We start from the raw sequence: 21,434 nt of genomic DNA on the forward strand, positions 1-21,434 counted from the left end.
TGGACTAAGACACAAAAATCTTGCTTTTACTTAAGGCCATAATGATCATTTTGAACACGGCCCTGTTTGCTGCTGCCTGTATATAAATTTTTTGTTAATTTTCCTGTATTGGGAAGATCTTGAATGCTCTCCAGGATGAGAAGGAAAAAAAATATGCTGACGCTGCTACATCCAGTATATGTTTTTGCAATAAAGAACACTGGTCAATATACAACTGAGGAAAAACTGAAACAGATGTGAGTCCTAGAACCACAAGCGTTTGAATTTGCCCAGAAATGCTATTTTAAACACTCTATATGTTGGCCTACTGTTTTTTTGTGGAGTAATGTATTCTTGGCGTCCATAAAAGGTTTCAATATGTTACAAGGTTATCCAGAAAGAAAGGAAAAAAGAACAAAAAGATGCAAAGGGCTAAGTATCAATCTGTGCGGGACTGGCCAGAATTAGGTGTAATTTCCATAAAGCACAAAAACGTGTTCTAATTGCAGACTGAGGCTTTCTTTTCATAAAAACTGTTTTCAAAGGGGCATAGAGATATCACACCTGCTCCACCTCACGCTCTAACATAAAGGTGCAATAGTTGCAGTGGTAAACATAAAGCTATCTTTTTTTTTTTTTTTTACTAAAAATCTGGTCATGGATAAAAGCATGTGCCTTTTTGGTTCTTCTCTGGGATGTTACAACAGCAACACGCTCTAAAACAATTAAGTTATATGCATCATGCTAAAAGAATGTGAGCAATCCTATAACCAGCTTTAAGCCATCTGCTTGCTTTTTTTTTTTTTTTTTTTTTTTTTTTTTGAGGAACACATATAGGAAAAGAGAATTCCCCTTTTGTTCTGTTACATATAGAAATCTTTTGAAGCTTCCAAATAGTTTGGTTTTGGTAAAAAAAAAACCCTCTCTCCTCTTCCGTTATTTTAACATGTAGTCATCCTAAGCTATCCCTCATGCCCTTCTCCAAAAACCTCCTCATGAATTAGCTGAAGGACAACTGAAACCACTTACCAATATACAAGTAATATTTTATTTATTCTATCTTCCATTGGCATAAGCCTTTCAATGTTTGTTTGTTTGTTTTTTTAAACCAGTGAAATATACAAATCACACAAGACGGAAATATGTACATTAAAAGTACAAAATAAAGGCCATAGAAGATATACATAATATCTGAGTGACACTGTAGAATATCTTACATTAAATAGTTTCTTTTAAAAGCTAGGATCATTAAACTCAACTCTGTTCATAAACATGAATCACTAAAAAGGAACACAATCTGATTTAGCAAATAAAAAAAAAGTACTTCATGGTTTTTGAAGAATAAAAACCAAAAAAGTGACATTTTAAACTCATTAGTGCTTTTTTTTAATTTCAAGATCTTTTCTTTCAATTCACTGCAACTAAGGGGAAGTGAATATCCTTGTGCAATAAATTAAGAGCCATAGCTGGCTGAGGTGATGTGCAGGCCACCAAGCCTACAAAGGGTATGGGCGATGTGCATCGTCCCAAACCTTGAAAACCATGTGAGTCTGAGATAGGGACACACTTGATGGCACTTTGGGAAAAGAGGTGTCCTGGTTTAAAAAAAAAAAAAAACTAGCTATCTATATAGTGGACTGGGTTTTCCTTAGGGATTCAAATAAGTGCCATCAAGTCTGACAGGTACCAGTTTCCACTCTGCAGAATGAGCTAAACACAGTGAGAAAGGATGACAATGTTTCTGGGCTGTACCTCTTACCATCCATACCTGCACTGAACAAATAATGCCCTCTCCACACAGTCTACAAAGAAAAGGAGGCAGGAGAAAAGAAGTTGGACAGGAAAGAGGAAAACAATCTCCAATCAACATGCACTTCAGCCAGTCAGACTGTCAAGCTTCCTCAGAAACCAGCTTGCTTCCTGGTGCTCGGCAAGGGCCACAGGCCAAGCTCAAGACTCAAAAAAAAAAAAAAAAAAAAAAAAACTTTTGGAAAAATCCCAACTGGATAAATTGCAGTGAAGGACGACAATGCTCCAGACAGAAAAATAAGCCCCGAGTAAACAGTAAATCTAGATCACTGGCTGCACCAAGATATAATTATATTTATATTTATATATGTATATATATATGTTATGTACAAAAGACTTGAGATATCAGGCACCATTAAACCACATCCCCCCCCTTATAAATGCAACTGTTCAAGTATATTAGGAACAGTTTTGGGGTACACCTGCAGAACAATAGGAAAAGCACGGGTGGATAGTCTCAACACAGGATTATAACAGCAAATCACTGGGACATCTCTGTGGACTCTGTTAGCCGAGTAATGTCATTGAAACATACGAAGTTACTGCACTTCAAAATAAAAGTTTTAGAAAAAAAAAAATCCCTAAGTAGCGCACTGTTTTCCAAGTGGAACTCCTCATATTTCATTTCCTGTCCTATAATCAAAGGGGACCCAGCGGAGCTGCCGTTTGGAAGCGTGGCCAGCATCACATCACGGCACAGAGAGAGACCAGAGAGGGCTTGGGGTCAAGTGGAAGGTGGATTTCACTTTTTTTTTCCCCCTCAAATGGGTTTTCTGTTCTGGTGCAGTGTGGAACTCTATGCAATCAGCTTGCTGTTTGGCCTGAGGATCTGTGGATGGAATTCATGCATTATTTTCATTACTAGCCTTTATGAACCAAGTATCCCTAAGAAAATCACAAGATATTTTTTTCCTTATAGTCAAGCTAATGCTCCTTCCCCAAACAAAATATTATGCAAAATCATTTGGATCAAAATAATAGCCAGAATCATTTGGGGAGAACACCTTCCAATCATGGCCTCCATTGCAATTTTTTTTAAATTTCTGGGGACTTTCCTCTCTGCTACCCAAGTTGCACCAGCTATTAGAATAAGACCATCTGTACATGGAATATATGAGAAGAATGAGATATATGATATACCTTTTTTTCTTTGAAGATCAAGAGTCTTGCTCTTATATTTAACATGATCATTTTGGAAATATAAAAGCAGGCTGGCAGCCCCTGGGAAGTGGCAGGAGGGGGCAGTATCTCATTTTCTCTCTTTTTTTGTTACAAGACCTTTTATTTTGCACCAGAGCATTTACAACTCATTTTGGTCACAGAGGCAGAATCTCAAGCAGACCTGCACCATCCTCTTCCAACTGATCCTAACCCACCCCATATGACTCCGGAGTTGAGAAGAAAAAAATGTATTTACTTTCTGGATGCACACTACCTAAGCAGCTAAGTTGGGTGTGTGTTGTAATCCCCTCATTCTATATTAGCAAAGTCTTGTATTACCTTTTCAAAGATCCACAAAATAAATATTTTTTTTCTTGGTTCCCACCCCCCACTATTGCCAAATAATAATTATAATATTAATAATAAACCACAGAGTTCTTAGATGGTAACAGAAAAAAAATATGGTTCTGCTTGCAATTCTTGGGGAAAAAAATAAAAAATATTTTTTAAAAAAGAAAAAAAAAAAAAAGAACCAGAATCACTGTACTTTCTATAAATAAGTGGGTCCTGGGAGTGGGGCTGGGTGACGGGCAGGCGCCCACTATTTGCACACAAACTGGTCCACGATCTCCGTGCACTTCTTGCACTTGACGTAGCAGCACCAGTGGAACTTGCAGTGGCAGCGCTCGGTCTGCACGGTCTTGAACTGGTCGTAGCCACGACCACAGCACATGAGCTCGCAGCCGTCCATGCCCTCCGATGTCTTGTTGCAGAGACGGCCCTGCGTGCCCAGGGAGCCAGTGCTCTCGTTGCGCACGCAGTAGTCCGGGCTGGGGTCGATGTAGACCAGGTCCTGCGTGGTGGGTGAATTGAAGCGGCTGTTGACCTGAACCAACTTGCCTCTGCTGTTGAGCCGCATGGCTGCGGCGCTGTCATACTTCTCCTTCAGGGCGTCACCCACCTTGCGGAAGTCCGCCAATTGCAGCCAGCACGTCTTGAGGCTACATGAGCCAGACACTCCGTGGCATTTACAGGCCACATCGGCCAAGTTGTACACCGTCTAGGAGCAACAGGGATGGGAGTTAGTGTGCGAATTCATGGAGGACCCCAAGACGTGGGTGTGGGTTGTATTAACAAAGCTCTTCACCTTCTACTGGAGCTGGTTTCAATTAGGGGCTGTGTTACTTCTTCTTTCTCCACTACCAGAAGGCTTGTGTTGCCTTCTTTAAAAACAAAGTTTTTAATGAAGTTTTTAATGATGGCAAAGTTTTTGAATGGGAACGGGGGTGGATAATTCCATTTGCTTCTTTTTTAGGGAAACCCAGTACATGTGAACATGCATCTCAGTGACTTCACAATCCCTTGTCTGCATTCCCTGAATGAATCCCGACTGCCATCCCACAGGGCACATGCTCTTATCACCCCCATTTTAGAGAAGGAAAGTGAGAACCAGAGAGATGAGTTCCTCCAGCCACTTGGAAGTGGAGGAGTAGGATTTGAACCCAGGAATTTGGACGCTGAGCTCATGTTAAGGGACTTGCCCATGGTCACCCAGTTGGTAAGTCTTAAATTTAGGAGTCCATCCCCACTGGGATTGGGGTTTGAACCTTTATACAATCCTACTATCACTACTGTGTGCCAGGCACTGCCACAGGAGCCCTTGTACTCTTGATCTCATTCGATCTGGGTTAGATGACAACAGAGTGACACAGAGACAGTACGTGACCTGCACAGGCCATATAGACAGAATGTGGGGAGACTGGGCCTAGATTTCAGGTGTCTCCATTCTTGCTTTCAGCATAGTCTCTAACCTGCCCACTACCCCACAGGCCAAAAGCACCCACCCTGGAGCCAGGTAGACACAGATTCTGTTCCTGACTCTGCCCTTGAACTTAGGCAACTGGCTGCACCTTGCTAAGCATCATTTTCCATCCATCTAGGAGACTGTGAGGTACCAATCTCTCAACACTGTTAAAAGGATAAAATGAGGGAAGGCACAGAAAGTGTTCGGCACGCCAGACAGAGTACATCTGGTCTTGCTCCAGGGTGATGGGGGCATGGCGTCTGGGCCCTTGCCCAGTCATCTCTGGCCTCCCAGTAGCAGTGCCCATGGGTCTGGCCCCACAGCACTGTGCCCAGCAGTCTGGGAGGTGGTGGTTGCCTATTTATAGTCCCTACTGCCCACAGTTCCTTGTGCCAGCGACCTTGCAAAATCTACATGGCGTGGGTTTGCTGGTGAGGGCCAGTCAGGAACCTGGAGGCCGCTTCTACCCGACAGCTACCTTCCTCCCCCAGGGATTCATAAGGGGCTTTCTTTTAAAAGGGGCCAAAGTGTACTCTCGGCATAAAGACTTTCAGGCACTCAGCTAGTCAGAGGAAGGTTTTGCAAACATATTTAACCTTTGCTCCCCTTTGAGGAAAATAAAAAGCTAATGCCCTGAGGAAATTCTAATATGACTTCCTGGCATAGTGCCCAACTTCCCACCCTTACCCCCACCATCCTGGAGAAAAGCTGTCTTCTATGTAACCTCACCCACCAGGATCTAAACTCAGCTTACTGCCCCAATGATAGAATATGCCCCCAATAAAACCCACTATTAAAAATGTGGATATTGAGTGAAATTAAAATATGAAAGGTACCTTTCAAAATCTCCTAAAGTCCCCTCTTGTCATCTATAAATCCCCCAACCCTCTCTCCTTGGTTGTCAAGCCCCTGATGATTTCTCCAGGGCAGGGGGTGGGGTGGGGGAATTTTAAGAATGTTCTAAAGATGGCTGAGAGCATGGAATATGGGTGCACAGTCAGCCACACCTCTCTCCTGGAGGTGCTTCTGGTCAGAGACACAGAGTAGAGTGAGGTGTCCCTGATAAGGATAGGTGCCAGGTCATGGGCTTTCAGAAAGAACAGGGCTGAACCCAACCATGTCAATGAATAGTTCAGGCTCTATGGCAAAGGAGGCCGGGGAGGAGACTACATTTCAACTGGAGTGATTATTTGAGTCCTGAAGGCAACCACAGGCAAAAATTGGCAGAATTTTATCTTTTCCTGACACCCCCAAATGTTTAATATTTGAGAAGAAGATAAGTTAGCTGGATTTATCTACGCAATCTTTGACTTCTCCACATCCTTTACTCCATAACATTTAATAATTAAGTGATCATTTATCAAGCACTTACTACTGGCTGACACTAAAACTAAAACCTTAGATTGAATCAAATGAAATTATCATTTTGTCAGTCAAAAATGGCCACGGATTGCCAATGTCATATGGTTCAACCTACCACATGATCTTGTTTAGTCCTTACAACAACCCCAAGTGAGAGTCACTGTCATGGCCATTGACAGATGTGGAGGTAAGGGAACGGAGGCTCAGAAACCAAAAGGAACAGACTGAACTGGAATGAAACCTACAGTTCTCTAATTCCAAAAGCTCTGGCCCTTCACCCCTAACCTGTGATGCAAGAGTTTAATACAAATGAACCTAGACTTAGATTTCGATCCGTTAATTTTCTTCCACAGTCCTGAAGTGGTTCTCTTGGCCTCAGTTTCCCGATCTTTGAAATGAGGGTGTGGGCCAGAGGGTTCTAAGGCTCCTTCCAGTCCTGTATGATCTACTCTGTGATTATCTCTCTTTTTCCTCACCCCAAAATACAGAAGAGTGAAATCTCTGACCAGAAAGTTCCTGGCACCTACCTTGGGTTCTGTGAAAAAAAAAAATAATGGCCCTGGTTTTCACTGCTGCCAAAGTTAAGAAAAGTTTTCACCCCTTCATTTTAAAGTAGCCATAAAGTGCCATGTGTTTAACCGCAGGAAAAAAAGGGTCTTTTTAACTATTGTGGAGTAGCTTTTCATATCCCCACCAGGAGAAGGAGAGAGTGGGGTCCAGGGGATTCAAGAGGGCTGCAAGACCAGTCTCACTGGGCACTGCTGCTGCTCCCCTCCTCTCCACAGCCACCCTGTGATTGGCCCGATGGTCAGCCCTATAAAATTCCATGCTGCTAAAAATGCTGTCGTTTTCCCTAGAAAAGCCCTTTTTAAAAACCCTCAACCCATCGGGCTTGCTATCTAATGACATAAGGAGGGCAGGGAGAAGGAAAGGAAAAGAAAGAGAAGGCCTCAGAGCTGGGGTGAGGCCTTTCTCAGTGGGGCATCTACTGAGGATAAACACAAATTCTCTCTCCAAATTGCAACCCAACCATAAACATGATCCAAGGAGGAGGGAGAAAATTATTAACATTTTTATTTTTAAAATTGCTCCGGGGACTGGCTAACAAGGAAGGGGAGATCTAGCTCCTCCAGCAGCTGGCTGGGATGGGCAGGTGGGATGATTCACCCCTAGGATCCCTCTCAGGGGTGTGCACCCCTCTCCAGAGACGGACGACGTGAAGGGAAGAGATGGGTGGTGACAGGAGGACAGGAGAGAGGCGGAGAGACACAAGGAAAGATGAATGAGACCAGGAAAGAGAAAGAGATGCGGAGCCAGAAACAGCCAGGAGGCGGTAGAGGCACCGGAAGCCACTGTGGCTGGGGACAGCAGGCCTGGTGGCGGGGCAGGACGCGCGGGCAGACTCACCCTTCGGCCCGCCTCGTTGTTGTGCAGGTTCATGAGGATGCGCGCGCTCTCGTAGGAGCCCTTGGCGTGGATGCGCTCCCGCTCGCGCGCGTCCACGAACTCCTTGGCGAAGCGGTAGCCATAGTCGATGTTGTCACCGCAGCCGCCCCACAGCCAGTCTCGCGGCAGGTCCTTGGGGCGCGCTGCGCGACTGCAGCCGCAGGTGGACAGCTCGCCCTCGCGACACGCCCGGCTCATGGCGTTCACCACCCCCGCGGCGCTCACCGCGTACGTGAAGGCCGTCTCGCGGCTGCCTGCGGGCGAGGACGTGGAGTCACCAGGTTGCCTGCCCACCCAGTAGGCCTGTGACCCGCTGGGGGTGCGGAGAAAACCCCCGCTGGGTCTCCTGGAGAGGGCAGAGGGAGGCCCAACACATGCTAGCTGGGGTGGGGAGCAGGGTGAGCCCCAGCACATCAGCTGGGAGGCTGGGGTCAGGGGAACAAGGAGAATCCACCCCCCCACACCCCACACCCAGGTGTGTAGTCCCTGCTGAGGGGCAGGGTGAGCCCCTAACAGACCAGCCCTGGTCCACTGAGCAGGGCAGAAGAAACCCCAGCACATGCCCACCCTGGACTACCCTAGGGGCCAGGGCCAGGCAAAGCCCCCAACACACTGCAAGTCCTGCGGAGATAAACCTCAGCCTGGCTGCTTACACAGGCCCTATCCCTAACTGACACTCAGGCTCTGGGCCCACCTCAAGGGGGAGCTAAGAAAGAGCCTCAACACAGAGAGAAGCAACAAGTAACAAAGGAGAGGAGATCTTTGGTATCTTCTCTCTGACATTTCAGAACCTAAGGCAGCAGTGCTGGATTGATTTTCTCTACTGCTGTTTTGAAGATATTCAAACTTCTTATTTCCCAAAGTGTCCATGAAAGAAGTCATTGAAGGAAAGCTTGGAATTGGGGTAGACTTGTTACCCTTATTCTAATGTTTGGTATTATTTTCATTTCGCACAGGAGCACAGAATTTGCTAGACTTGGAGCCTCTACATGTCTTAGACGCCCCCAACCCCATCCAAGACAGATTATTCCTGTGGCCACACAAGTTGTGGCCATACTGGTTTTTGCCTGGCACGTCCTCCTTTGCCACTTGTAACCTCTCCTTCCGTCCCATCATGCAGCACAAAGTCTGACTCTGGACAAGGCTCTTTAATTGCCCAGGGGACAGTTCTAAACCTGTTCATAAAGAGTGATAAATGAAAACTTGCATTTTAAATCCCAAACTGATTGGCCTGGTACTTCTCACTCAAGAGTACAAGTGTCTACTCATATTCTTTTAAAACACTGCTGTTCCCTACTGCCACTACGACAGCCATCTTCCTGCCTCTGCCTCAGAGTGTCACATGCACACACAGCCTAGGGGGAAGGGGGGGGGGAGTTATTCTCCTTCCAGTTTAAAAAATATATATATATTTCCTCATAAAAGTTATAGGAACTCTATTTGTAATAAAAAAATGGAGGCTATAGTAAGCCACCTCAAATTCCATTTGCATATGGAGACACTTCTATGTGTAACAAGAAGCCACTTGATAAAAAAGGTGTCCGATTAGAGAGAAAGCCTTCAACTCAGTCAGCTGAAGCTGGGACCGGGGCTTAGGATGAAGGGCCTCACTTTCCTCAACTGTAAAATAAGGGTATTGAACGAGATGCTCAGGGGGAAAAGGCCCCTTCTGGCATGGAAATCCCTGTATCAGAATCAGTTTCTCCTGCACTTACTTTGAGAGCTTGCTAACCACCTTTTTTGAAGGAATGAGAAGTCAGCAGCAGGACAGGTGACAACAGGACCTAGCCCCATGCAGGAGGATGGCTATGCCAACTATGTATCCAGCAGACCATTCTGTAGGAGGATGGCCATGCCAACTCAAGCATCCGGCAGACGGCCCTCTCCTGGGACATCCCTGCTCCACACTTGAGTTGTGGCCATTTGTGATATCCCCTTCCAGGAATGGTGGTGGCTCTGATTCACCACAGAACTTTCCCCTCCCACGTTTTAAAAATGAATAACTCGAGGAGTGCTAGTGGTTGGCAGGAGGATCCAGAAAGTTCCTGCATGTAATCTATCTAGCTCAGATTAGAGAGGCAGAGAACATGGAGGGAGTGGAAACAAATGAGGAGAGCAGACAGATACCAGGGAGTTATTTGAGGATTAACGCTGATAATACAGAAAATGTCATGGCCATGGACAGGAGACTTGTAGAATAAAGAAACTGTGGCTAAAGGAAGAGGAGATAAAGTGATCCTCTGAGGACGGAGAGAAATAAGACACTGCCCTTTGAGTACACAGAGTATAAAGGGGCTTTTACACAAAACACAAATGTTGCTTTTTTCATTAAGTCTATCTTGAAAATACAAATAGTGCTTTTTTTTTTCTTTTTTTGTCTGTCTTCCTTTTTTTGCCCTAGAATGCAAACCTGGTAGACATCTCTAAGCTGATTGGTCACTGCAGCAAAAAATGTCAGTTTGAAAAGTGCTCTTTGGCTAATGGCCTGTGGATACAGTCGTCCCCCAGTTGGAATACTGCTAATTCAGTGAGGTTTCCCTCTGTGTGAAATCTACATCTGCTTGGATCCTCACACCTCTTAAAAATGGCGCCCTCCTGACATATCTTTTCACAGTGTGGAAACAAAGACAAGACGGGGACAAAAGCTGGATGGGAAGGGTTAGCATGATGAAAAATGAGAGTTTCCAAAACGAAGAGCGGGCCCTTCATGAGGCAATTGTGCACGGTGCCTCCAAGCCAACTGGCACCTTAGAAAAATGAGTTGAGGAGCGGGTCAGAGGTGGCAGCTGAGCCTCTCAGACACTGGCCCTTCACACAGTCAGATTGGCTGAGACAAGAATTAACTCTCACTGTCCCTGGGTTACTAAGTGCTTTGGGGACGGGTGCACCCACACCCGTTGGGCATCAAAGGTCTTTTAAATTTTCTCTGAGCTGATTCCCTTCAAACTTCTCCTGAAGTGGAGAAGTAAAAGCAAAGAAACTTCCCCCTCCTGGATTTGGGTCCATGTTCCTATTTCATAAAAACTGACTCTATTTTTTTACTTTTCTCTATCTCTTCATTCTAATAAGCATGAAAGAGAAGGCCCCATCCATGTCCCACCACAAGCCACCCAGCAGCAGCCTTCTGTTCTGAGATACCAGGCACTGTGGGACTTTGGCCAGGAAGGATGCGGCATGTGCTCTCATCTTCCAGGGACATCAGCTGACTTGCCCACAACATCTAGGAGGGCCCCTTCAAGGCTGTCTGGAGGTTCCCCACCCACTCACATCCCAGCGACACAGCTGAGGGAGGACCAGAGAGTGTTCTTTCGAGGGACAATTAAATGTAGGCCTTTGTCCCAAGTGTTCTGCTTATTCCCTGAGGAAATAGCCTCTTTGAATCTTGGATCACATTTAAAATAAATCTCCAGCAGAACTTAAATTCACTTAGCAAATGATAGCTTATTCTGAGCATTTTGGCCCCAAACAGGCCATGTACGAAGATGAGAAGAGGACATTAAATCAAAGCTGTGTTCAAGTGACTACACAGAAAAACAGTTCCAACTGCGATTTTTCTTCTAGTTCCCATCAGAGGTGTATGATTTTTTTGCTAACTCATATCCATGTGGGAAAAAAAAAATGGTCCCATCATTTAAGAGGCCAGCAGCTGAGGAGAAACATAAAAGAAGGTGGGGGGGACTGAAAACTTATTTGAAAAGAGTCTGTTGCTCTCACACAGTATCAGAATGTGGAATTAAGTCTCCAGCACATCCTAAGTTAACTCCATCAGATGAATCTATATGCAAGGACCACTCCTATGTTCCTGAAGCTCAGTCCCTCCATCCAACCCCGGTGTATACATTAGCACATTTCAATCATTAACTGAAAGAACAAAGGCCTATGAAGCTTGCAAGCTGGGGCTCCAAGCCATTTTCCCATTCAGTAAGAGGAATGGCTTCCAATTTCGTATTATTTTAGTTTATGAAGCCCCTTGGCTCAAACATCTACTGACAACTCTTTTTTGTTCTCAATGAATGCACTTTTCAGCGTTTGGTTTTTTGTTTTTTGGGTTTTTTTTAAGCATTTTATCCATCCGTGATGGATATTAAGCTAACTTTTATCTTCAGTCTGTATAAACAGTTAATTGCTTTGATAAATAGCTTCTTATTTTCAGTCACTGCAGTCATATTAATTATAAGGTCTTGTTTGCATAAAAGTAAAGAGACCTAAAATATTCACGCTAGGAAACACACATAGGACCACATCTGTCAAGTAGGATCCTAGACTATTAAACCAAACCACAGGCAAACTGATTTTTCAATTTTTTTTGCCTTGAGTTCATTTTAAATGCTATCTCCTCCCTGAATGGAATAACAAGTTCAACAACGTATTTAAAATAAAAACCCAAACTGTAAGCAATATACCTAAAACTTATTTTTTTACGTTCCTAGGTTGAGAGCCCAAAGATGTGCTTTTCTGTCAATTGTCAAAATCATCCATGCAAATTGCATCATTTCTAATTAAAATTCTTTCTAGAACCAAAAAAAAAAAAGTTTTTAACATATATATCATCGTGGTCTCAGGACATATCTATTTTAAGAAAATTAAAACCTTGTTCACTTGCAACTTATCCAGCATTCTGAAAGATGACAGTTTTTAGTTTGATGTCTAGTCCTTTGAATTGTGGCTTAAGAAACTTCTAACAAAAGAGTTTTTACATTTAGAAGGTTCTAAATGACTTGACTCCCCCCTCCCCACCACCATTTACTTCTGAGAAACTAGAAGAAGTTTTCTGCTTCTACTTTCAACAAAATGCATTTTATAAAAAGTAGGTGTTCAGGAAAATGGAGGTGTCCCTTATGCTCCCCTTGTGATCTGGTTAAAGAAGTTAGAAACTTAGGATCAGATGTGGGACCACTGTAATGACAAAAATCCCCAGGCCATCATCCAAGCTGGAAGATGCCCTCCTCATCCAGCCCAGGAGCAAACATGGAAGACTTTTTCTATGAAAAAAAAAAAACAGTTCACATATATTTTAAGTGGTTTCCTACCTATCTGCATAACCCTGCCAAAGACAGAGGTGTTATCCACAGTGCTGCAGTTCCATCTTCGATGTCTGAACTGATACTGGCATTCTTTGATGCCTGTCTTCGCGCCTTCTCCAATGTATTGCATGTGGTCCTGATACAAGTGGCAGAGTTTCTTCTGTCCTTGAGAAAGTCCTGCCAGCTGGCTGCAGAGAGGCTGTGCTCCTATGATATATACTTCTGACATCTGAACAGGGTTATTCATACCTAGCGACCTGCAAAGGGGGGGGGGGGAGATGTGCATTCAAGATTTACGTGAACTCTGGAGGTGGGCCCCCTGAAAGCATGTCAGCAATACATAGTTTTAAGCACACAGATGCTTTTTCTCTCCTGCTTGTCCTCATGACAAAGTATGAGGAGGGCTTCATAAAACTCTTCTGTTTAAACTCCGCTCAGAAAACGGAGGTATTGTGCAGTCCCCATCCTGCCAGCTGGCTCTGTAGTTAGCGCTTTCACTCCCTTTCTTGCCCTCATTTGCCATATACCTGAACCCATATTTCCAAAATCTACCCAGAAAAGGGAGAAATGACAGTTTCGGGGGGACTGCCTTTGACATTAGAGAAAAGTGACTCACTTTGCCCCACAAATTGGATTTGCCTGCCTTGAAAACATATGAATGCTGAAAGTAGACACAATTAGACATGGCTAGGAGATAGCAGTTCTTTTCGACTGATGGAAGAACAGAGGGACAAGTATACGCACTGAAGAAAATTCACCACGTTTCTGGATACTTTAAAAGAGTTCCTTATGTGATTGTGAAGGACTCAGCACAGGGTATCCAGTGAACAGAAGTTATGTTTGACAGACAGAAAAATGCTATTCATTTACAGGGGAAAAAATATCCAGAGTCCCGTCAAAAATAATCCTCTGGATATATTGCAGTCTACAAGGCCCTTCCAGAAAGAAGAAAGAAACCCCCACTACGGACATTTGACTACTTCAAGTTCACCTCCTTTTGATCAAATTTCAAGCCCAAACACTTCTCCACTTGGTGTAGAACTGTCTCCCTACCACTCTGCTACTCTGTAGGTTAATAACCTCAAGTGACAAAAAAATAAAAGTTGAGACTCATTTGTACTACCAAGAGATGGCAAAAAAATAAATTTTATAGATAGGCTTACAATTATTAGAGAAGTGAATTTCTGTTCCCTTTTATTACATGATGTTCTACAAGCGCAGGTCTGAACAAGGGCCTTACAGACAAAAAGGCCTAGATTTACAGGTTCTGATTTCCTAAAGAACTGAAGATAAAGCTTTACAATATATTAACAAGTTAAAAGAAAATACTAATTTTAAAATATGTATAAGTAAAATAGATTATACATACATGGATTGGATAAATGAACCTACATTCACTACCTAGCTTTAAATGTTGCAGCATCTTACAAAAGAATTTCCAATTTAAAAAAAAAAAGAGGAATATACACATAGAAATGAACTTACCACCAAGAATTGGCTTCTATTACAACCTGGGCGAAGGAGAAAAATATGGCCAGAGCCATTAGGAAGAACTTGGAAGACATTGCACTTCCAGCCGTCCTCAAAGCCACTCCTGGGCTTAATATTCCACTCTGGAGAGGAAAGAAAGGAGCAGATGTTTATTGCCTCTCAGATAATTTTCAAGCATACAAGTTTAAACAACGGAAGCATCCGGGGTCTCTTAAGTTTACTGTTGATTGACTGCGCTTCTTCTCCTCCGTGAGTTTTTTTTTTTTTTTTTTTTTTTTTTGATGGCAAGATATAGGCAGTTTCTTTTTCCAAATTAATCCACCCACGCAACCTCACCAGGAAATCTGATTTCGCTAGGATCCTGCACGCGGGGCACGCCAGCGATTACAAACATGTCTCAATGCTGTTGAGTCAAAGCCCCGGTGCCAGGCGCTGCCTCCTTCCTGCTTGCTCGAGTCCCGCACCCCCTCGCTCCCCTCTAGTTCGCGCTGAGTTTGGTCCCTCCTCGGGAATTCACTCGGGAACCCGCCGCCACCCTCGTCCTCTCCCCGACCTGGGCCGAGCAACAAGTGGAGCCAGAATTAATTCCATGGGCGGGCGAGAGGAGCGCGAAGGCTAGTGGAGCGCGCCGCAGGCGGCTGCGGAGGAGGCGGGGTGGCCAGCGTGGGGGTGGGGGGTGGGGGCAGGACGCGGGAGGGAAGGGCAGGGGGTGGGGGGCGAGGCCCCGGGGACCAACGCGCTCGAGAGTGCCCAGCTGGGAAATGCAGCTCAGAATTAACTTCGTATGTTTCATAATCAGTTTACGGGCCGATTTGGGGAAAGCCACTTCCAGATGGGGAAGAGCAGCCCCGGGTTTCCTTTAGGACGCTCTTCAGCCTGATTGGGGCGGGGAGAAGGAGATGAGGGGGCCTAGGGAGAACAGGGAGAGAGGTCTGCTCTCCCAACCAAAGAAACCGGAAAATGGTGCCCCACCACCACCACCCCTGCCTGCGGCCTCCTCCTCAGATTCAGAGAAGGAATGGAACTCCTGAGGAAAGAAGAGGTTCTGGGTCCCATCCTTCTGGGAGAGAACACTTTCCCTGCCCTTCTCACAACCTCCCCCCAAATTGATTTTTTTTTTCATTGTCTCCTCCTGCCCCCATGCCCGGCAGCTGCTGTGGAGAGAGGGGACAGGAAGCCCAGAGGGACTCCAGTTTCTCTTGGTCCTTCCCGGTCTGGGGTTGTCGGCCACTTCGCGATCGCGACACCAAGAGCCTGGCCTTGGAACGCTGCCACCCCGCCTCCAGTCTAGCCTCTCCAGCCCCACTTAGATACAGTTAAGTCAATTCCGAAAGGCAGGGAAGTGGGGAGAGGACAGGACGAGTTGAGTTCCTGGCAGGGCCAGAGATGCCCAGGCTCCCAAGCCGCAGCTGTGCCCCAGAGTCCAGGTCTCAGGGCCTCGGGCGGCGAAGGTTCCTTTCGTGAAGAATTTCAATGGCAGGAGTTGGCCTTGCAAGCTTCCCCTGACATTCCTGCCCACTGGTGACTTCCCCACCTGTAGGCGGCGGCGGAGCTAGGCGAGTGCGGGTGGGAGGAGCGGGTTTCCAAAATCCCATTTTACATTTCTGATAAGCGTAATTCTGTCGCGCTGTGCCGCCCGCAGCCCCAGAGGGAGCCCCTTCTTCGGGAAAGGAAAGAAAGGTGAGCCTCCTTCAAGCGGCGGAAGGGCCCTGCCTGGAAACCATGGTAAAAGGGATGGAGGGGACCCAGGCAGCGCTGAAAATGCTAAGGGGCTCTGGAGCGTGCCGCGACTTTTCCCGGAGAGCCAGTCCTTTGGGTCCAGACACCTCCGGGCTTCTCGGAGAGGAAATGCTTATGCATTCTCCAGCGCCAGCTAACCAGGGCTCCGCGCCGGTGGCCCAGTCCTCCCCCAAAGCACCGCAAAGCTGGGGGCGCATCCTGGAGAATGGAAATCTGGGGTTTCCCCAGCCTGGGAGATAGAATGCTCAGGCTCCCTCCCCACCCCCGACTTAAGTGTCAAGTTTCCTCCAGGGGAGGGGGTGAGCTACAAGGTCTGCTTTCCCGCGCGGCCCACGCTGCAAAGTCTACTTTGCTCCACCGCGGCCAAAGCCGCGCGCGCGCGCACACACGCGTAACACGTTCACCCTCACGCACATTTACACACTCACACTCGTGCACAGACACACAGGTTCCGACTTGCTTTTGAGTCGGTGACCCAGATCTCTGCTGGCTCCGCGCACTTTTGGAGCTTCGCTACGGGCGGGGCGCGTGGGGCGGGGCACCGGCAGAGGAGAAATTGATAACAGATTCGGCGGATTACAGCGGATCTCTTTGTTAGAGCCGAAACCCCACAAACCGAACCTACTTGTGGCCCGACGCCCCGGGACGAGTCCACCAGTTCCCAGAACCGGGGCCAGCTAGGAGTGGAGCCATCCGGTCTCCAGACTCGGGTCTCTCTAGCTCCAGGGTAGGGTAGGCTGGGGTGTCCCAACCGGGATCCAACAGGAGAGCCCCAGCGAGTAGCGCCTCCACTTAACCCCGCGCTCTTGCCCGGAAACACCTTGGCCTTCTTCCCGCTCCAATTGCATCGCAACCCAGAAAAGGCCCCACAAGTTTGAAAGACTCGAGGAACCCACAGCGAACTCACTAATAAATACATCCACTCTGTAGGGTAAAACATCCCCATCTGTTTACCAAAAGATCTGATCCGAAAAGACAGTACGAAATGAGACTTCTCAGGAGACTGTCACACCAGGGATAAACAAAAGTTCTGGTCAGAAGAATGAGCTAAATGTTTTCCAACAGAGGCCCAGGGAAGCCGACACTGTAAGGACCCTGGGAAGCTGTTCCTCCTGTGCACCGAGAGGACGGTTGGGGGCATTTGCCAGGTTCAGCGCAAGGGTGGGGTAAGGTGAAGGGAGGGCGTTCCTTTCCAATCCAGAGTAGCTCTATCTATGTCGTGGCTCCCGCGTTGAGTCTCTCCCCCAAAGTCTCCGCGTTAGATCAAAGGTGTCAACTGTGGGGGATGTTGAAGGGTAAGGGAAAGGAAGATTTGATGAGGAAAACTGATCAGAGGATGTTCCAGGACTCCAGCCAGGGAGCTTCAGAACGCGCGCGCAAAGGCGCCCAGCACCCTAGAGCAGCCACAGGCGGTGGCTGCTCAAAAGAAATGACGAAAAGACTGGGCACGGTGTCCGAACCTCCTCCACTGGGCCCATCTCAGTCGGTCTGGGCATCCCCTTCTATTAGATTGTACATCTAGGGCCCAAGTCTGGGAGTGGAAGTGATGAGGGACGCCAACTAGGCGGAAGAAGTGAGTTTGATTCGGGCTCCCGGTGACGAAAAGGAAGATGGGAAACTCCAAGAAGAAACTCGGCTCTTGGTGGGGGAGGAAAAAAAAAAAAAAAGCAACTGTTTTCTTCCAAAAGCAAGAAGAGAAATGAAAAAACTTGCAGAGAAAAAACTTTGTTGCAACCTCAAACCTGGGACTTCCTGCCTAGGGAGAATGCGAAGAAGAGAGAGAAGAGATGTGATGCGAAAGAATGGGCCGACCAAGGCCAGTAGGGGTCCTCTTTGGGGGCATCAGACGAAGGAGCCCTTGCTCCCCATACCCTGTGACTAGGAGCAGGGGAACTACAGCCATCCCACGCAGCCTGGGGTAACTATTCTCACAGGGCTGTGTTGTGTGCAGGAGCGCAGCGGGGGGGTAGGGAATAGCCAGGGAAAGAAGGCAGAGGTAGCTCCTGGAGCAGGAATCAGTGCAAAGAAGGTGAACATCCTTTGACCACCCTGGTTTTAGAACCGATGGCAGGTTAGGGGACTGGAGGCTCCAAGAGAAGAAATGTCTGTCACAGCTCTCCTATTTTCTGCCATACATGCATCCCCTCCACAGGGCTCTTCAGACCCCAACATACATACATTCCTCCACCACCACCACCACCACCACCATTTACCCTTTCTCATGCAGTTTGTCTTAGTCTCTCTGCAAACAGGCTCAACTCTGCCCAGAGGTGAGCAGAGTCCGTGGAGAGAGAAAGAAAATTAAAAATCAGTCCAACCTCCAATTTTTAGAGACAGTTTTACCCCCACTTTTGAATAGACGAAGAAACTGAGGCCGAGGGAGGGAAAACAATACTTGTGAATGATCATAGAGAAACCTGGTGAGACAGCTGAGACCTCACTGGAGTCCTCCTAGGGCCACATTCTCTCCTACACCCAGAAAAGGTACCAACACTTCAACCTGAAGCCCCTTTTGCTTGGGTTAGACCACAGCCCCTTCTTATTGCAGCGGCTGCGCAATGCATTAATCTTCTGGGGACTTTAGAGGTGCCATGCTGGGAGAGTGGGGCCCAGTGGTCGGAAAGGATGGAGGGGTGCAGAGGTGGGGGGGAGAGAGGAGTTGCAGCAGGCGGGCTCCAGGAACGGAGTTCGGCGGCGTCCTACCTCAAGATAACCAACAGGGGGCAGTCGGTACCGTCCAGCGGGGGAAGAAAAAGCTCAGGGTACCGCTCCGAGTTCTGCGCGCACAGGGCTAACCCCTTGTGCACCGCAGCGTTCCCGGGGAAGGGAGGGGAGGGGAAGGGTGGGTTGGAAAGAGAAGACAAGGGAATCAGGCTGGGCCTCCCTGGGAGGGTCATCCCTTGGGTGGGAGGGAGACTAGGGTTGGTATGTCAAGTCTTGAGAACAACTGATCCTTTACCACCACCACCCCCCCCCCCACACACACACACATGCAGGGCAAGAATCCACACACTCCGACACACGCCCCACTTTCGGTCGCTTCGCGCTCTCAGCTTTGCCCCCTCGGGAACTCCCCTGGTAGAGGCTGTCTAGAAAACAAATCTCTTGGTGATTCCGCAGTGAATGCGAATGTTGGTGAGCCAGCAAAGGGCTGTGGAGGTGTGATCGCACAGCAGGGCCCAAGTTACTTCCAAACAACGAACTGTCCATTTAAAGAAAGACGAAAGAGAAGTGGCCCCGATGTTAGACTGGGATTGGAAAGTAAAACAGGGCCGTGTGGATTCGAGTTTTATTTTATTTTACCTTTTTTGTGGTGTTGGGGCGGGGTGGGGGGGGGAGAGGGATGTTGTTTGCTTTTAGGAAACATCTTAATTTCAATTCTAACTTTATGCTCCAGAAAACTTAAAATGGGAAAGACGAAGAAGAATAGAAATAAGGATCTAAACTTGGAAGGCAGAAAGAGGAAAAGTTGTTTGGGGGAAAAGCAAAGTTATATTGTAAGAAGAAACGTTTAACTTTTCTTAAAAGTGAACTCTCGTTGACCCTCGGAGTGTGTGACTCGGCTTTAACAGACAACTGACAATTAAAACAAACACGAGTTCACAAACTGGCCCCCGCCCGCTCTCCCAACGCGGAGGCCCAAGGGTTTCTAAAGAACCAGGCAGATTGCGCTCGGGGATCGGGGCGCGCTCTCTCAACCCACGGGATTAGAGCCACCAAGACCACTACTCCCCGCCCCCACCACCACTGCAAAGTGCCTGAGCTCACCCAGTGGCGGCTAATAATGCTAATAACGCGACCCTACTCCCCGCGCCGGGGTGCGCGCTGGCCCCCAGCCAGGCACTCTTAAAGGCACAGGGGCCTGTAACCTCCCTGTTAGTCGGCGGAGACTAGCCTGCAACCTGGCCTAGGTCGGGAGGGTGGGGGTAGAGAATGCGCTTCTCTGAGTAGCTGGCCTCTAGTCCCATTGCCAGATCTCCCAGCCAAAGAGTTCCCTTCCCCTTTCGAGCCCCTGCCACACATCCCCCTGGTGCCCGCGCAGTGGACGCTTAATAAATATCTGTTGAATTGAATCATTATCCTGTTCCTGAAATATATACACAGTAAACTACACTCGAGAGTCTCAGGGTAAAAAGAAAGTCGTCCGTGAACTACACTCAGTCTTTCTACCATCGATCGTCCCCACTTTTTCTCCAAAGTTGAAAAGATTTGCAGAATACTTGATGCAACGAGGTCTCTGGAGTACGCAGAGGCAGTAGCGGGAGCGTTGGGGTAGGGGGTGAAGAGGTAGGAGACCCTGCCAGCGACACAGGAGTTCAGAGGGTTGATGAAAGGGAGAAATAGGAAGAAGTGGAAGGGACTCAGTTAACTTCCAAAACAAAAAGAAAAAAAAGGAAAGAAAGAAGAGAAGAGAAGAAAAGAAAAGAATGAGTGGCGAACGTCCGCGGCGCATAGAACACCTACCTTCATGGCGAGGGGGAGGGGGTGCGGGGAGGAAGTCGCCACCCGAGCGAGGGCAGCCAAGGAATCCAAGCGGAGCGGCCGGGTTAAGCCTAGGGGGACGATCTGGAGCAGGGCTGAGAAGTCCTACCGGGCGCGTCGGGTGGGCGCAATGAACCGGAGCCGAAGCGGGCACTGGCGCCCGGGCCTGGGCTTCCGAGCTGGGGTAGCGCTGAGATGCGCCCAGGAATCGAGGAGGCGCAGAGGAGCTCGAGCCAGCAGCCGAAGCAGGGCCGCGCCGGGGCGCAAAGAGGGAGCCGCGGGTCCGGCGAGGGCGCGCAGACTACTGCTCCGCGGCGAGGCGCTCCCTCTCCAACGTCCATCAGCGACGGCGGTAATTAGGGCTTTCCAACCCCAAATGTGGGCGTGATTGTGCAAAAGACTTTACAACAAATAATAATAATAAAAAAATTCTTCACAAGAGAGTGAAAAAAAAAAAAAAACCCACTACTCAACTCTGGCCCGAGGCGGGGGAAGGGGGGCCGATCCCTGCGCCCAGGTGCCCCCAGTTCATTCACACCACGGATTCTGCAAACTTCTGGCTGCTCACGCCTCCTGATCTCCAGCTCCTCCTCTCTCGGTTTGTGGCCGAAACGTCTGCTTCCAGGGGCTGATCCTGCAGCCGAGCTAGTGTGCGGACGTCTGTGTACACACAGAGACACACACCCAAACACACACACCCACTGCAGCCTTGGGGCCACAGAACAATCAGGCGCGCATGGCTTTTTCTCCAGGAGATGCCGCTGAAAACGCACAAGTCGCCATCAGAGCTGCAAGAGTCGGAGCCAAATTTTGTCCTTTCATTTTAGGGTCTGGCAAAAACTGGGCGCAAAATGAGTGAAAGTCGGCCCCTAAACTTTCTGCCGCGCCGTTTGTTGAGAGGGCAATGGGAAATTGCCTCTGGAGAGACGCTGGCTTTTCCCTTTTCACCCCCTTCTTTCTCTCTTCGGGTTAATGTCCCTCTTTTCCCCGCCTTTCCAGGGCGAAGGCGAAAAGGAGCTAGGGCACCGCGGGCTCGGGGCTTGGGAGGAGAAAGAGCTCAGGGCTCCACAGGCGACTCAGCTCCGGCGGTCCATGGCCGGCAAGGCTGCCCACCTCCTGGTTCGGTGCCGGTTGTC

At 47.8% G+C, this 21,434-nt stretch overlaps 1 protein-coding gene across 3 annotated transcripts; it reads right to left on the reverse strand.

Annotated features, from left to right (window-relative positions):
- Window positions 1–1,004: 1,004 nt before the first annotated feature.
- Window positions 1,005–21,433, reverse strand: Wnt5a (Wnt family member 5A). Of its 3 annotated transcripts, none has more exons than XM_046452973.2 (5): window positions 20,281–21,433; window positions 14,071–14,198; window positions 12,592–12,842; window positions 7,523–7,815; window positions 1,005–4,009 (listed from the first exon to the last, which is right to left on the reverse strand). In XM_046452973.2, the coding sequence occupies exons 1-5, from the start codon at window positions 20,284–20,286 to the stop codon at window positions 3,551–3,553; spliced, it is 1,137 nt and encodes a 378-aa protein (XP_046308929.1). In that variant the 5' UTR covers window positions 20,287–21,433; the 3' UTR covers window positions 1,005–3,550. The 3 variants fall into 3 exon arrangements, with proteins under 3 accessions (XP_046308929.1, XP_046308930.1, XP_046308932.1); XM_046452974.2 differs by lacking the exon at window positions 20,281–21,433 and adding an exon at window positions 14,630–14,691; XM_046452976.2 differs by lacking the exon at window positions 20,281–21,433 and adding an exon at window positions 14,413–14,592.
- Window position 21,434: the final 1 nt, after the last annotated feature.

This window comes from Marmota monax, unplaced genomic scaffold (assembly GCF_021218885.2).
Source record: "Marmota monax isolate L192 unplaced genomic scaffold, Marmota_monax_Labrador192_F-V1.1 WCK01_AAM20220418_F8-fsc00042, whole genome shotgun sequence".
Classification (NCBI taxonomy): domain Eukaryota; kingdom Metazoa; phylum Chordata; class Mammalia; order Rodentia; family Sciuridae; genus Marmota; species Marmota monax.